General features: G+C 29.2%; 1 protein-coding gene across 1 annotated transcript in view; it reads right to left on the bottom strand.

Annotated features, from left to right (window-relative positions):
* LOC100209503 (threonylcarbamoyladenosine tRNA methylthiotransferase) overlaps positions 1 to 17214 on the bottom strand; it is a 35541-nt gene that overhangs the window by 12205 nt on the left and 6122 nt on the right. Inside the window, exons 6-10 of the mRNA XM_065799203.1 lie at positions 15540 to 15706; positions 15242 to 15387; positions 15058 to 15118; positions 14863 to 14982; positions 6279 to 6341 (exon numbers count right to left, since the gene is read on the bottom strand). Of these exons, the coding sequence (XP_065655275.1) occupies positions 6279 to 6341; positions 14863 to 14982; positions 15058 to 15118; positions 15242 to 15387; positions 15540 to 15706 (557 nt within the window). The remainder of the gene's footprint in view (positions 1 to 6278; positions 6342 to 14862; positions 14983 to 15057; positions 15119 to 15241; positions 15388 to 15539; positions 15707 to 17214) is intronic.

Here is a 17214-nt window from a genome sequence, read left to right as displayed (position 1 = left end):
TTGTTCAGCAAGTTAAAGAAGCTCCATCTCATCTCAGTTCCATCAGATGTTACTACAATGTCACTATTCTTGAGAGCTCAAATAAGATCTTTTCTGTCTATGGCCTCACTAAATAAATCATAAAGAAGCCGAGAGTTAAATGATTTGTATAACTCCATAAACAATTACGAACAAAGAAAAAACCAAAATGGTTTGCAATCAATTTTTCTTGCAATTCAAAATAAAATATGCTATTCTTCCTTTCATCAAAATTACTTTGTTATTTGTCTATTTCATCATTTTTAATCACATACCCTCAATATAAAAAATATAAAAAAATTTATCGGAGGTGACAGGCTAAGAAAAATAAACTTGTTTTTTTGATACTATATATTTAACTTATGTTACATCACTTACATTACCAAACGATTATTATCGTGAATTTTTTGTATCTATTATTAAGAGTTAGATTTTAGAGTCGCGTAAAAAAAGAATTGTAAAAGTATTGAATTAAAGATAATTAACAAGAAAATTTTAAAAAACTGGTGACACTCTTCCTGAGTGATTTTCATAATATTTATGAAAGATATCAAATTAAAAAGTTTTTCCGCAAGAACAAGATTTTATTAATACTTATCAAGTCATTTAAATGAGAAAATCTTTGGTTTGTGGAAGAATGAATTACATAATGAAGTAATTAATTTGTAAACAAAAACCTGACGAAAAAGCAATATATTCATCTATATGTATTTATAAACATAATGTGAATTTCAATCCAAGATGAAATATTTAATTTATAGTGTTTGTCAAGATTTAGGCAGCCCCGCTAAAACTCTGGCTCTGGTTTATTGAACCTGGCCTCAGCCCCGGTCAAATATCAGCCCCAATCATTTCCTAATGACAAGACTCAGCTAAATATAGAAAAAGTTGTCAAGGACACTTTGGAAATGCATCAATGGGATGATCTATCCCACCTGCCATATTCTTCAGATATATCTTTCTATCGCTTGTTCTAGTTGATGTCTCACAACCAAACAGTGCTTTAGTTCTAACAAAAAAAAGGCCAAAAAGTAGGTCAATTTTTGGATTGCCTTTAAAGACAAGACATTTTTTCAACATTGAATCAGTATGCTGTTTGAAAAATAGGGAAATGCTATAGATAATAATGAACAATAATATAAACAAAATAGGGGAGAATGGGCCACAATGACTCACTTTTGTTTTTAACTTTGTAACAATTTTTTTAATACACATCTTTTTTTTAGGCGATTGGTTTAATTCATATAAAAAGTTTATACCTAAAAAACTAAATTTATAAATTGCTAAAATATAACACGTTAACCCCACTCATAGGGTACTTAATATCAGGGCCGTATCAAGCCAATTTTGCGCTTCGGGCAAGAAAAGAAAATTGCGCCCCTTCATCCCCTCCCCCTCCTTAAAAAAAAAAAAGAAGAAAATTAAACGAAAAAAATGATTTATTGATCACAAAATTTATCACATCAAGTTATAAGTAAAATTTGTCATTAAGGTTGCACAAACTTTAGTTCAATGCCACTTTTCTGGCTTTTCTTGAGGCAAATTCACTAACGACATCATCAAAATCAATGTTGTTTGCCACTTCATTTTCAATTGAAATTATAGCCAAACTAGACAAACGTTCTTGGCCAATTGTTGACCTCATATAGTGTTTTATGAGCTTAAGTTTACTGAAACTTCTCTCACACGTAGCAACTGTGACTGGTATGGTGAGGAAGATGCGAATAGCAATTGTTGTGTTGGGATAAGCAACGGTCAAAGAATATTTATGAATGAGCTGCAAAATGTCGATCGGGCTAGATTTTTCAAAGTTGTCCATCATTGCGGCAGCTTGATATTTAAAGCTTGCCATTTCTGACTGGAAATCGGAAGATTCTAAATCTGCCTTGTCAATTTGAGATAAATTTGCAGCTTTTTTCTTGAGTTCATCCACTGAACTTTTAGAGAGTGAATGCCCACTGAGGTAGTCAAAATCAGAGGATACAGCAGACATCAGCCTCAAACTGCCACTCTATTTGGGTAATAATGCTGTCAAACACATAGTTGCACTGAGATCCAAATTCTGTTTCTGCTGTGAGAAGGTGAGAGGCATCTTCAGCTTCATAAAGTGCTATTCGCTTCACTTTGCGCTTCCTCTTAATTGGAAAGCCACCATCAATTCTGCTCTGGTTAGCTTTTTCTGTGGCATCTTTGATAATATTGTCCACCCCAACATCTCAAAAATTCTGAATGAAAGCCTTCAACCATTTCATTTTTTTTACGGCAATGTCAATTGAAATGGTTTTTGACTGAAGCAGTTTGTTTTCCCGGTCAATTAGAGAAAGAATTTGACACCTGAAATCCAACAAACACAAAAAACTGAAATCAATATGAATGAGAAGTTCTTTTGCACTGCTAACTGTGACAGCATTTGTCATGGGATTGTGGATAATGGATTCCAAAACTTGAAGAACATCTTTGATTTGTCTGTGCAATGGTGTAATTGCTTCTTTTTTGGTAGACCATCTTGTGTCACTATTTCCCTTTAATGAGATGGTCAACGTTTTCATCAATTTTTCCCATCTTGACGTGAAGCTTGAAAAAAAGTTAAAGATGGCTTGAACCTTTCCAAAAAACGTAATCATGAGTGGGGAAACCTCAGCAGCATGAACACCAACAAGATTTAAAGTGTGAGCTGCGCATGGAACAAATCTTGCTGACTCATTAAGAGAATGGATGTGAGCTTTGACACCATTGTATTTTCCAGACATATTGGCTCCATTGTCATAGCCTTGGCCCCGGGAATCGGAAATGCTTAGACCATTCTTCTCCAATTTTTCACTTATCTCTGTTGCAAGACCTTTTCCGGTTTTTTGGTGAGATTCAATGAAGTCCACAAAGCTTTCCTTAATTGTGCAGGTTTCATCACTGATGCGGACATACCTGATGATCTGAGTCATCTGCTCTTTGTGGGAGGTATCTGGAGTGCAGTCAAACAGAACAGAGTAGTATTTAGCTTCTTTGATGTTTGACAAAATTTCTTTCCTGACTTTCTGCCCAAGTAACTCAACCAGCTCATTTTGAATTCAAGGAGAAAAGTAGGATGTTGTGGTTTTTTTTGCTTTAACGGACGCAATGTGTTCAGCCACTAAAGGATAATAATGGCTAATCACCTCAATTAAGCTCAGAAAAATGCCACTGTTTTGTTGACCAATGTCTTCTGTTGTTCCCCGAAGGGCAAGATTGTTCTTGGCACAGAAAAAAATTGCATCAACAATCACTTTTAAGATATCTCTCCGCTTTTTCATCTCTCCACTAATAACTCTCTACAGATCAGAATTCAGGGTCTTTCCTTCCTTGAGATTTTTTTTAAGAGTTTTCCGATCAGAATAGCATCTTTGGTGTTCATTGTTGTTTTCATGCTCAGGAATTCTTGGGTTTAGTTTTTTCCAGTCACAAAACCCTTTAGAAATTTCTAATAAATTGTTGGTTTTTGTTGTTAAAAATAACAAACAGCAAAAACAAAATAAAGAATCTTTTTTATTGCTGTACTGCAGCCAAGTGCGAACAGATTTTTTACCATTGGGATAAATTTTTTCATACCATTTTGAGCTAAAGTGTCGCATTCTGTTGTCAAAATCACACAGCGTGTTTGGGAAAAATTCTCTTCTGTCTTGCTCTGACCTATGCTTAATCAAAAAGCATCTTGTTTTGTTCATTTCTTTAGGCCATGTTGCTGGATCCCTATGTTGAAAATTTTCTTCCGAGGCCACTGGAATTTCTGAGATTTCTGAATGAAGTTCATCCTTGTCCATTTCAGCTGGGCCTGAAAGCTAGGCATTTTCATCTTCCCTAGTTGGTTCTAAATCAGTTGTGCAAAATTCTTCTTGACTTTGGCTGATGAAAATCTCCTCTTCAATTAGTTCCAAATGATGATATGAACTCAATTAAAGTCAATTATAGGATCTGTTGAATTGTCATTAATTTCAATGCAAATATCCTCTGAAATAATTTGTTTCTCTACTGAGTTTGTTACCAACCACTTTTTGAAACAGTTTCTCGTCACTTTCTTGGCGCTGTTTTCTTTTCTTCTTAAATTCAGCACCAGATAACTTTTGGGTTCGACTCATAATAGAATTATAATGCTCAAAAGTTATCAAAGGTATATTAGTGTTATAGGGCGCTTTTTTATTCAGTATATGAGCTTTAATATTTAAGAGTTTGTGTCAAGAGGCGGAATTTTAATTAATTTTCTTATCAACAGCAGCGACGCCGTAAAAATTAGTTTCATAAACTGATTATTGTTTTTTTAATTTATTAAAGTTTGCGCCCTCCCAATTTTGGCGCTTCAGGCCGTGGCCCGGCCGGCCCCGCCCTTGGTACGGCTCTGCTTGATATAACACCACTCATAGGGTACCTTGATATACATTATGAGTATCATTAAAAAAAGTAAAAAATATATATAAAAGGTAGAGAAAAGACAGATTAATGGTTTTAACCCAAATAATGCATCCATAGGTCCAAATCACATTTCAGAAGACCAGATAATATATCGTTTATAAATGTCATTTTTAGGCGTCAATTAATTACTTAAATCTATTAAAAAATGAATGTAAATATTAAAAGGAATGGTTTTTAGAATTGTTTATGACACAATTGAGTGCTTTTCTACGGTTTTAGGGTCCCCCACAAATACTGTATTAAGTTACCCCTACTTGTTAATAGAAAACAATCGCTTTATTTTTAACATCAACTTGTTTTTTCAATGATTTTGTTTATTAAAGTAAAAAGCTTATGGATTGTAGTTTACAAAATAATGTCACTTATTGATAGACACATTGAATAAGACACTTTAAAACTTATGAACTTTAAAAACTAATAAATTACTCAATTCAACTTGTTTCTCCACGCAGTGGCCTTGTTCGTCGAGGTTTATGTTTTGGAGTAATAAAGTTGAGAGAGGGTTGTTATCACAAAAGTAGTCTCCTCATTTATAGTGGCCTTCTTGGCCTTGGGGAGACGAATAAAATAAATAAAATAAATATTCTACATAGCTTGTCTATTTCATAGTAATCTATTTATGTATTAACAATGAAAAAACATTAAATATGAAGTTATTTAAACAAATTCAATTCAGTAGTTAAAAAAAATATATCAAAAAATCAAAAACTGTTAACAGTTACTTAATTAAGCTAACATTGTAATATCATTAACTTAATAGATCAAAACAGTAACAAGGAAAAGAGGAGAAATGAGAGAAATAAGAGAACTTAGTAAAAAAGAGATGAACCAGACACAAACAATAAGAAGTAGGGAAGTCTTAAATACTTTTTCTTTAATCGTATTGTCTAAAAGAATACTGTATAACAAGGGAAGTCTTAAATACTTTTTCTTTAATCGTATTGTCTAAAAGAATACTGTATAACAAGTAAAAACTTTTTACAAATGTGGGTAACACTAATGTGCAATGCTAACAATCACTCTTAATGATTTAATGAAGAGCATGCATATTGAAAAAATCTTTCAGCTTTACATCGCACTGGGTGATTTTTTTTTATAATAAGGCCTGATATTGTAAAAGAATTTTGCCAAACAAGATTTAGTAAAAAAGTAAGAAACTAATTTGGTCTAAAATATACTTATTGTGTTAAATATATTTATTATTTTACTGTTTGCAAAAATCTTACCTTTATATTCAAAATATTTTATTCAAAATACTTTGAATAAAAATGAAATCTAAAAGTCAACGAGAAATGTACATGTTTACTGCAAATACAAGTACTGTTTATTTTACTGAATAAATTCAATTTTAAAAATACTGTTGAGAGCAGTATCCTTTAAATTTAGTTAACTATTTACAACCAGTTTTATGTGTATTGCAGTTTAAAAAATATAATTAAACAAAAATAGTAATAAAGCACATTTTAGCTGGTAGTTATAATGTGCTTTATAATAATTATTTTTCATAAAATTTAAAGATCTTATTTCATTGACTTGGAATGAGGTAACCATTCTGGTATGATTCTCAAGATCTTATCCAACTTTTTGAAACACTAATTCAGCCTTTTCTGCAACAAGTTTATCTTGCATTACTTAATGCCTTAAATAACCTTATAACTGACCTTTTGGATTTTCTTTTTTTAAGAGTTATTTAAAGCACATCACTCAAGTTCATTTAATGAACTTGAGTGATGTGCTTTAAATAACTCTTAAAAAATAACTCTTTCAAGCATTAATTATATCAAAGGATGAAAAAATCTTAAAAACTATAAAAATCTTACTTGGTTTTCATATGGAAGATATGATTGAAATATATCTGATATAACACGAGTTCTTCTTTTGACCTTATAACAAAAACACAGCATTATTAATAACAATATTAAATATTGCATACAAAATCACCTTTATACACATTTAATTTTTTTTATTAAAATAATGTGTAACTAATATGTAAAAAGATAATAACCAATCAATTAAATAATACAATAACCAATCAATTAAATAATACAATAACCAATCAATTAAAGTTAAGTGAGACAGCAACTTTATTTTGTTTGAAAAACTACACTTAACATTATAGAGTAATTATAAGTACACAACTATTATATATATATATATCTAATTATATATATATATTTATATATATATATATATATTATATATATAAATATATATATTATATATATAAATATATATATATATATATATAACTATTTTATATATATATATATATATATATATATATATATATATATATATATATATATATATATATATATATATATATATATATATATATATATATATATATATATATATATATATATATATATATATATATATATATTAGGGTGGGCCAAAAATTTTTTCTTCTGATTTTTGATTTGCTTTACTGCGAAAAACATGCCTCAAGGCTATTTAAGGAAAATGCAAAAAAAATGATACAAATATTTTACGTCCGGAGCTAGCCCATTGTACTTGAATATTTGAATAAATACTTGCTTTTTATCATTTTCGTAATAAAGTTCACATTAGAGTATTCCTAAAATGCGTTGCAAAACTGATGTGTTTCTCGCCACAAAACTTGTTTTGATATAATTTTGTTTTGATTATTTGATAATATTAACCAATCTGTCATGGCTGTTTTTAAAAAAATTACTTATAGTTAATTTAACCGCCCGATTTTTGGTCATCCTATAGAACTATCTGTAAATAAACTTCCAACTTATGAAGAAGTTCTTAAGTGTTGTTTTAATGAAAATAACAAACTAACCTTGAAATCAAACAAGCCAGTTAAGTTTTCTTATGTTTCAAATTGTGTCGCACAACAAGTTAAATCAGTGTTTGATAAAGCTTCAATACCCACAATAACGATTTACAGAGTTGTCCAATTAATAAATGGATACCATGACAGTTATCGCAATCTTATGAAATCCTTCAAGCCCGATAAAGAAAAAGGAAAGTTCAAAAAGAGAGTCGAAGATTTAAAAAAAAATCATTGTTATTGTTTGATGTCTCGGCTTGTAAGTGTAAAATAACATTAGACTGCAAATGTAAAATGGTCACTGAAATTTGTGAATGCGAGTGTTCTGTTTCAATTATCTGTAAGTGTGAAAAAGAAAAAAATCCCCGTCATTGAACTAAAATTTTTGTACTTCCAAAGAATGCATGGTATTGGTAAAATTGGAAGTGTTGACTAAAAAAAACAAAAAAAATTACATAAAGACATGATAGGAAATTTGCTGAACTTAAAAAATCTCTTCTCGCTAATAATCTATTTTCGCAACATTCAACCCACTTCAAGGACTGTATTTTGATGGGAGGAAGGACAAAAAAATGGTTTCAATGAACCATAAAAGGGGAACATTACGCAATTTTACAAGAACCAGGTTCCGTGTACTTTGTTCATATTTTACCAACTTCTGTGTCTGCTAAAAACATTGCCAGTAGTATCATTTCATATTTGAATGAAGCTGGATTTTCATTTCATGAACTGGACGTAATCGGATGCAATGGCACTGTTACTAACACGATATGGAAACCTGGTGTTATTCCCACAATTGAAAAATGTGTAAAAAGACCACTGCAGTGGGGGATTTGCCACATACACTTCAACAAATTGCCATTCCGGTATTAATTTCAAACTTTAGACGGAGAAACGACAGGCTAAAAATAATTAATAAAATGAGGAAATAAGGCCCTGGAATAATTTCACACTCAAGGTGGTTAACAACTGCAAACTTTACGTTTGAGTTTTACGATTGTATTTGAGCCTTGAAACTCCAACAGAGGAGCACAAAATCTTAGTTTCTTTTCTTTTAAAATTATATGTCCCTGGATGGTTTCATATAAAAAAATACTTCACAAATGCAGTAAAACATGTATTTGAAATGATAAAATTGTCAAAATTCCTGCCCAATGATTTGCTAAAAGTAATAGACCCAGTAATTGAGAGAAACACTTTTTTTGCACATTTAGAAAACTTGCTTTTAACAATAGTAGTAGACAAACAGGTTCATATTTGGGTTTTAGAAGAACTATAAAGGCAAGAAGTCTAGCTTCTCAAAGAAAGTCTATCAGGAGTTTTCAAGCACCCAAAATTAGTTTCCTTGCTACCAACTATACAGAGATGATTGACTGGAACAACACTATGCTTTTGCCGCCAACTTTGCTGCGAAGAGTCTCAGATAAAGATATGTAGTCAAAGATCCAATCAGGTGAAACAGTGGTTGAGTGGAACTTTGAAAAGTTTTTATGTCACACCCAAGCAGTAGAACAATGTGTAAAGCTTGTAACAGAGGCTTTACAATAAGTAGCTGGCTTCAATTCCAGGGATGGCATTATAAGAACTACACATAACTCCAGATCTTCAATGCCTAATTTTTCAAGCAAATCATATTTTAAACTACTGACAGAAATTAGCGAAAAGTAAAAGAATATATTTCTTCAAAAATGCTTTTGTCGAAAAGATGATTTTTTAATAAAAAAAAAAAAAAAAAAAGATTTCTTTTTTACCATTCCAATACTTTTTTCTACTTAAATTGTCTTTAGATATTTGTTAAAGAACTTATTCAATTTCATTTACAAATTTTCATTTATTAGAAAATTATACAAAGGGAAAATTTCTTCAATTATTTAAGCGCAATGCGCTAGCTCCAGACATAAAATTTTAATATTATTTTTTGCGTTAGCCTTAGGTACCCTAAAGACAAGTTTTTTGTGGTATAGTAAGTAAAAAATGAAAAAAAAAATTTTTCGGCCCACCCTAATACATATACATATATATATATATATATATATATATATATATATATATATATATATATATATATATATATATATATATATATATATATATATATATATATATATATCATATATTTTATTCAACTATTTTGTTTAATGTACAAAGAATGAAAGAAAAAGCAACTAGAAAAACTATAAACCTCACATACAGTGAAGAATATTGAAGGTGTGTGCCATTAATGAAGAAAATCCTAATGCAACACACAAAATAACTGAAACCCTAACAACAATTAATTGTTTTACAATCAATAAAATTATTCACAATGCTCTCAAAATAAGTTAACTAGCATTGTGTTGAATATCCCACAAGTTAAATGATCAAAATTAAGAGAATAAAGACGATGCATGTAAGGAAAATTTTGCCTTATTCAGAAATTGTTAATATTATGTAAGAAATTGTTTGAAACCTGTTACAAATGAAATAAATAACTAAAGATATCTAATAGATACTTAAAATTTTAAATTTCTCCATAATAATGCTCAACTCCATGTTACTTGAACCATCATAAATTGTCTTAAGCTGAAATTACAATAATTCATACCCCATCATACTCACCAGAATTAGCTCCATCCAATTTTTAATTATTCAAGTTAATAATAAAAACACCTTGATGACTATAATGATGTCAAGAGTCAAAAAAACCACATAACCAAGATACTTTAAAGTATACCCAAAGAAGGGCATAAAAAATGTTTGACAAATTGCTAGAAATGATGCAACTTTGTACATATAACCATGGACATTATTTTGAACATTTAACAAAATAATATTTACAATCTTAATTATTTTGTAAATGATTCTAAAAACTTTTCTAATAACCTAATTACACTGATAAACAAGGGAAATCTAATATGTTGTTTATTCTAATGTAGTTTTTAGCGCTGATTTCAAATCTGAAAACCATATTTTTATATCACATCAGGTTTTTGAGATATTCGTAAAATTGCATTTTCTATGTTTTTACTAAGCATAGAAATATATATTTCTATTTTTTGTTATATTTTATTCATTTTTTAATTTATTCTGAAAAGGTTTACATAGTTTTATCATTATTTAAATTTAAATTGAATTGTAAGTTAATATCATGGCTTTCAGAGGTGTATTAATTCAAAAGATATGTTTTGTTATGTCTGCGGCTATCTAACAGAAAAATCTCATTGAAAAACGTTTACACCATTTCTAAAAAAACATATGGATTATATTTTGATTCAACAGTAGACTTGGATAAAGCTTGGGCATCAAATTTTATCTGCTCAGCATGTGCATGCAAATTGCATGGTTGGATAAGAAAAGCAAAAAAGAACAATCATTTTTTGTTTGGTGTTCCAATGTTAAGGCGGGAGTCTAGCAACCATACTACGGATTGTTATTTATGTTCGGCAAATATTGCTGGATTTTCATATGAAACTTGATTGTCTGTTAAATATCCTGAACTGGCATCAGTTTTAAAACCAATAATTCGTAATCCTGCCTCTTTGCCAAAACCTACTGCACCTACTGAATATAATATCGATGTAGAAATGTTAGACGAATTTCAAGTTGCATCTTCTGTCAGTAACTCAGACTCTGATTACAACGAGCATGACGAAAACGTCCATTTAATTAATAATGTGGAACTTTGCGATCTTGTGCGAGATTTGTCGCTGACAAAACGCCAAGCTGAATTACTTGGATCTCGACTTCAAGAACTTAATTTATTGGCACCAGGTACAACAATTTCTAAATTTCGAAACTGTCACAAAGAATTGGCAATGTTATTTTCAGTTAATGAGAATATATGTAATTACATGAATATTGAGAATCTTATGAAAAATCTTGGCATTGAACTTAATATAGAATCATGGAGATTATTTATTGATTCATCAAAGAGCAGTTTAAAAGCAGTACTGCTTCACAACGGAAATATATATACGTCTATACCAATTGCATATTCTGCCAATCTAAAAGAAACATACAACACAATGTCGCTGCTATTAAATAAAATTGATTATGGTAAATATAACTGGAGAATATGTGGTGATTTAAAAGTAATTACAATTCTCATGAGAATGCAAACAGGCTACACAAAGTATTGTTGATTTATATGTGAATGGGACAGTAGGGATAGAAAGCAACACTATATAAAGAAGGATTGGCCAATCAGAGATAGAATGGAGCCAGGAAATAAAAATGTCCTTCGATTGCTATTAGTTAATTGTGATAAAATAATTATGCCACCACTTCATATAAAATTAGGAATTATGAAAAATTTTGTTAAGGCGCTACACAATGACTCAGAGTTGCTTATGTACATACGTTTCAAATTTCCTGAATTGAGTGACGCTAAGGTGAAAGAAGAGATTTTTATAGGTCCTCAAATAAAAAAGATTTTTACTGATATCCACTTTGAAAATTTACTTAGTGGAATTGAAAAAAATGCATGGCTGGCATTCAAATCCGTTGTTGCTAATTTTCTCGGAAATAACAAGGCAGTAAATTTTGAAGATCTGGTTAAAAATTGCATAAATGCCTATATGATGCAGCATGTCCCTCAAAATTCATCCCCTTGACTCTCATCTTAATTTCTTTCCAGAAAACCTTGGTTCTGTAAGCAACGAACATGGTGAACGCTTTCATCAAGATATAATGGTAATGGAGTCCCATTATCAAGGTCGTTGGAGTGCAACAATGTTACCAGATTACTGCTGGACACTTCAACGCAATTTGCCGAATGTTCATCACAAGCGTAAATCCAAAGCCAAAAAAATCAGACAATATTTATTAATATTAAACTTTATTTTTAATATAAAAAAATGTTTATATATAATACAATTATAGTTACAAAACCATTTTTAGGATTTAATTAGCCACGTTTTAAATTTATAATTACGAAGTTAAATAAATTATTTAAAACAAATATAATATTTTACTTAACTTATAAAAACAAAATATAATATTAAAATAATGATATATTAATAACTTAAATTGCTTAAAATTATATTAAACAATACATGTAAATCATTATAGTAATATGTCACTTTAAAGATTTCCATGTATTACATTATATAAAAATTGATTTAACATGCATAAATGCGTTATGCCCTATATCTCAAAAATTGAGGGTGATAGAAAGAAATGGTTTGTATATTTGAAATCAGCATATTTAATTTGTCTTAAAAAACCACCTAGTTAACAAGATTTCCACACAAAATTTTTATTTGTTTATCAGTGTTATTAATTGTTATAGGAGTTATCAGTTATCAAAACTTTTCAAGAAAAAGTTAGAAAAATGGAAATACAAATCTGGATAAGATGTTTAGGGGAAAATAAAATCAAAATGAAAAAGAAAAACAAAATAAAGAAGAGTTTTTTAAAAAATGGTGATAACACCTCAAGATATTTTTAAAAATGATTTAGTAGATTTGAAAGCAGAACTCTGCATTGGCTTCTGAAAACTTGTATTGCACCATATTGAAAACGAACTACAACTGAGTGGGCCTCATACAAATTTTTGATTAAAAGTTATTTTCAAACGAAAATTTCTCCGAAATTTTACTTCTGGGAAGGCTTATTTGATTTCTTTGTTGTAACTTATTCATTTGGCAATTAGGCAATCATAAAAAAAGCCACAAATAAAGAAGTTTTCATACTGAATTACTTTGAACAAAAAAATTATTAGTTCAGAGAACTAACGCTCAGTGACAAAAAAAAGATGGAATTAAAATCATGTTTTTTAATTTCATTATTTTGTAATAAATTTCAATTACAGTCAGTTGAAAATAGCATGGGAACAACATTATCATTCTGTACATAAAAATAATGCGATTTTAATACATCATTGATTTTTCTTGAACAACTTTTTTTTGAATAACAAATTCATTATCATTTTACTCACCATTCAATTAATTCTCATCTTTTTACTGTGACTGTCCCTAAGTGCTCCAAAAAATTTGTTTTCCTCAAACATCAGTTCTTTGGAATCCGCTCCCTTCATCTTATTTTCCTGATTCATATAATTTGCAATGTTTTAAGTCGTCTGTTAATTGTTACCTTGCTCTATAAACTTCATCTTTTCTCTTCCAGTAACTTCCAACTCTAATAGTGGTTTCTTGCAGCCTTGTTAGAAGTGAAAATGTTTAAAAAAAAAAAAAAACAACTAAAAATTGAACTGAACTTAAGTTCATTTTTTTGCTGCCTCATAACGCTTTCTGACGTATATATTAACAGATATTAACAAATCTTGTAATGCTAAGGTAAAATCTGCTGCTTATTTGATCTCAGATTGATTAGATTTGATTCTTAGCACCACAATTCGCTTAACACTAGCATATCAACAGCTCATTATAGTATTCTATAAACCTCTATTTCCTGTGAATCACAGTACAGAAATTCCAGAATAATGTTTTCTTGAAATTTTTTTCAAACACAGGCATTACAGCCATAATGCTTTTGTTTTTAAACTGAGAAGTGGCATTGTTGCTTAGCATGTGTAGTTCTTTGACTCAATTAGGAATTAAGTGAAGGATTTAAACACATTATAAACACATTTTAATCTTTTTATCATTATTTTTATATAATTAATTACTGTCTGATTTAAATTTTTAAATAAATAACTCTTCAAAGTTTCACCTAAACAAATTGCTTTTAAATGATTTTAAAATTACCACGCATATTTTTGTGACCTTAAGTAATTACAGCCCTAATTTCATTAACTTTTGTAATATGATAAATTGGCCATTTCATTAAAACAGTATTAATGGTTTTAATAAATTGAGAATTTGTTGGCTAGAAATATTTCCAGATTTCACAATTTGCTATTACTTAATTTTGTTCTTGTATATAATATTTAAATAGGTACTGGAAATGGCAATCTTGAGAATTTACTTTCAAGTAAATAAACATTTTAAAGTCAAATTCATAACTTCATTTTACTTTAGTAAGTTTTTAAGTATATTGAAAGTATCTCAAAATTGTAAAAAGGACAAAAAACCACTTGTGGGGAAAAGAGGTTTCCAGAAAAATAAAAGAAGTAAAACTCAAAACATGCAAAACTTGAAATCTAATAAATTTGCTTGAGGGAACTCATTTTTAAAAAGCACTATAGAGAGAAAGCCGTCATATCTTTTAAGCATAAGATTTCTGGATGAAAATCAAATTCACAATATTTTCAATCTAGTTTAAAATAAAATATTTAAAAATATAATTTTACTAAACAATTTTTAAAAAAGAAAGAGTCAAAATTTTGTGTTTCAATGATTTCAAATTCCAGTCACCTTTATTTCCTTTTCTCGTGTCTAATAAGAGGGAGTTAGACCCTAACTTCTGTATCTAAATTCTATTTTTATTCTTTTATTTTTATTTTTGCTCTACGATTTTGTTTGTTACTTCAAAATTTTATTATAAATCTTTCTTTCTAGATTTAAACTCATTTCTTTCCTATTTTGACTTTTCAGGTTTCAACTAATTGTATTTACCACCATACCAAACAAATACAACATCGGTAAACTTATAATAAACAAATGACAATACAAATAATTAATTTGAATTTAAATATTTCTGCAAATCTAAAATCTACTGACCTCATCAGTAGGCACTCTTTTCATATTTGCAGCAGGTGTACCAGGTCGAGGAAAAAATTGGTTTATGAACAAACTAGGAAACTGATACTCTTGAACTAATGCGCAAGAATCAGCAAAGTCCTAAAATTAAATTTTTAGGTACACAACTCCAACATTAACAAAATATTTACATGCTCTAAAATTAAAAAACTATACCTCTAAAGTTTCTGTTGGAAATCCACATATTATATCTGTTGCTATAGTTAGCCTGGGTACTCTACATATAAGTAACCACATTTTATCCATGTGTTGAACAATGTATACAAATACATTTGATAAATGTAAAGACTAGATATACATTTGATAAATGTAAAGACTAGATATTAAATATTTGTATTACCTGTCTTTTAAGAAATTAACCGTATTTTTGAAATCCTCAATTCTATATTCTCGTTTCATATCATGAAGCACATTATTTGAACCTGATTGCACAGGTATATGCAAAAATGAATACACACGTGGATGGTTTAAAATTTTTGCCATTTCCTAATCAACCATATTATAAAATTTAATATGTAAAGCAGAAACATTTTTTTTTTTCAAAAACTGGAATATTATTAACTTTATTTTAAAAACTTATCTATACAAATAAAGTATTAACTTGAAAATTTTATTTAATACTAAATTAAGTCACTAACATCTAAATATTCTTTTATATATGGAGGATTTGTCATTCCAATACGCATTAATCCACCTGGAGGAATAACCTCAATTATTTGCCAAAGAAGTTCAGGTAGAGTTACACCAATATCTTTACCATATGCACCAGTATCCTCGCTAGTTAGCCATATTTCTACAACACCCTCTATTTAAAAAAAGATGTATTGAAAAGATATTTAAAAAGACGTTTAATCCTGTTAATTAGATTTGAATGTTTATTTGTTTTATTTGTTTCATATCACAAAATTCTGAGGAGTACTTGTCTGCCACTCAATTTGAGTTCAATAATTATTAATAAATAATAATTTTCAAAATATTCTTTAGGTAAGAAAACATTTTCATCACAAACGTGTTTAATAATCGTGTGTGTGTTACCATATATATATATATATATATATATATATATATATATATATATATATATATATATATATATATATATATATATATATATATATATATATAAATATATATATATATATATATATATATATATATATATATATATATATATATATATATATATATATATATATATATATATATATATATATATATATGGTGATACCAATAGTGTATCTTTAAATAAGTATTAAAACATTATACATAATAAACAAATATAGGTTATAATTTAAACATATATGGCAATAGTCAATCATCTGTTATAAGCCAATCCTGGCATACTACTGAATACCATGAGAAGTATGGAAACTTTGAGATAGTAATTACTAAAAGTTGCCCACATAGGCTACCATATCAGGGCACAATTTAATGGTCAGACATTGCTAACCTCCGGACTGTTTTTGAGATCTGATTTATGGGGGCAACTAACCATTGTTCATTTTTACTAAAAAAATCAACAATGATTAGTTGCCCCCTACGGTTGCCCTCCTTTAGCAGGTCTCAAGAATGATCCTAAGGACAGCAATGTCCAACCATTAAATTGAACCCTGCCACATGGATACTCATTTGTCTTAATGGGTGCTGCTTATATACCAGAAGGGCTACCAACTCAACAAAAAAGCTCTATCTTACAACTCTCTTATGCACTCGAAGATATTGTAACCATAACAACAACCATAACACTCAAAGATATTGCTCTGGTAACAATCTACCACTAATTTACATAGCTGTCAACTTTAATAGATGTGATGTTAAACCATTATGCAAGAAATACCACTCATGGCAAATAAACCATTAAACAAATCGAGTAACGACTTCTAAATTGTCTTGCTTTGAAATTCTAACAAATGACCAGAAGTGTTATATTTTATAACTTCAAAACCATTGGGTTCATCCTTATCTCAAAATGATCAAAATTCTAATGCTAATGATATTTTATTGCAGATGAACACTAGAAATGTCAGCAACTTTAGTGTTGTCATTACTTCTTCCTAACAACATATGTATAAAAACACACAACCAAAACCTAAACGCATTTAAACACATCTGGAAAAGATTAGAGACACAGTCACTGCAATACGACTACTTGACACGCATATCCTGGCAAATCTTGACTCTGACCCACAATCTAAAATATAACCCCTACGCACTACTAAAACCTTTAGTGACCAAGAATGGATGACTGCCAATAATCTACAATGCATAAAATAATGCTAACATTTACACAAAGCTAGACTTTACAACCAACAT

The sequence above is a fragment of the Hydra vulgaris genome, chromosome 06, assembly GCF_038396675.1.
Source record: "Hydra vulgaris chromosome 06, alternate assembly HydraT2T_AEP".
Taxonomy (NCBI): domain Eukaryota; kingdom Metazoa; phylum Cnidaria; class Hydrozoa; order Anthoathecata; family Hydridae; genus Hydra; species Hydra vulgaris.
This window is presented reverse-complemented; position numbering and strand designations above follow the sequence as displayed.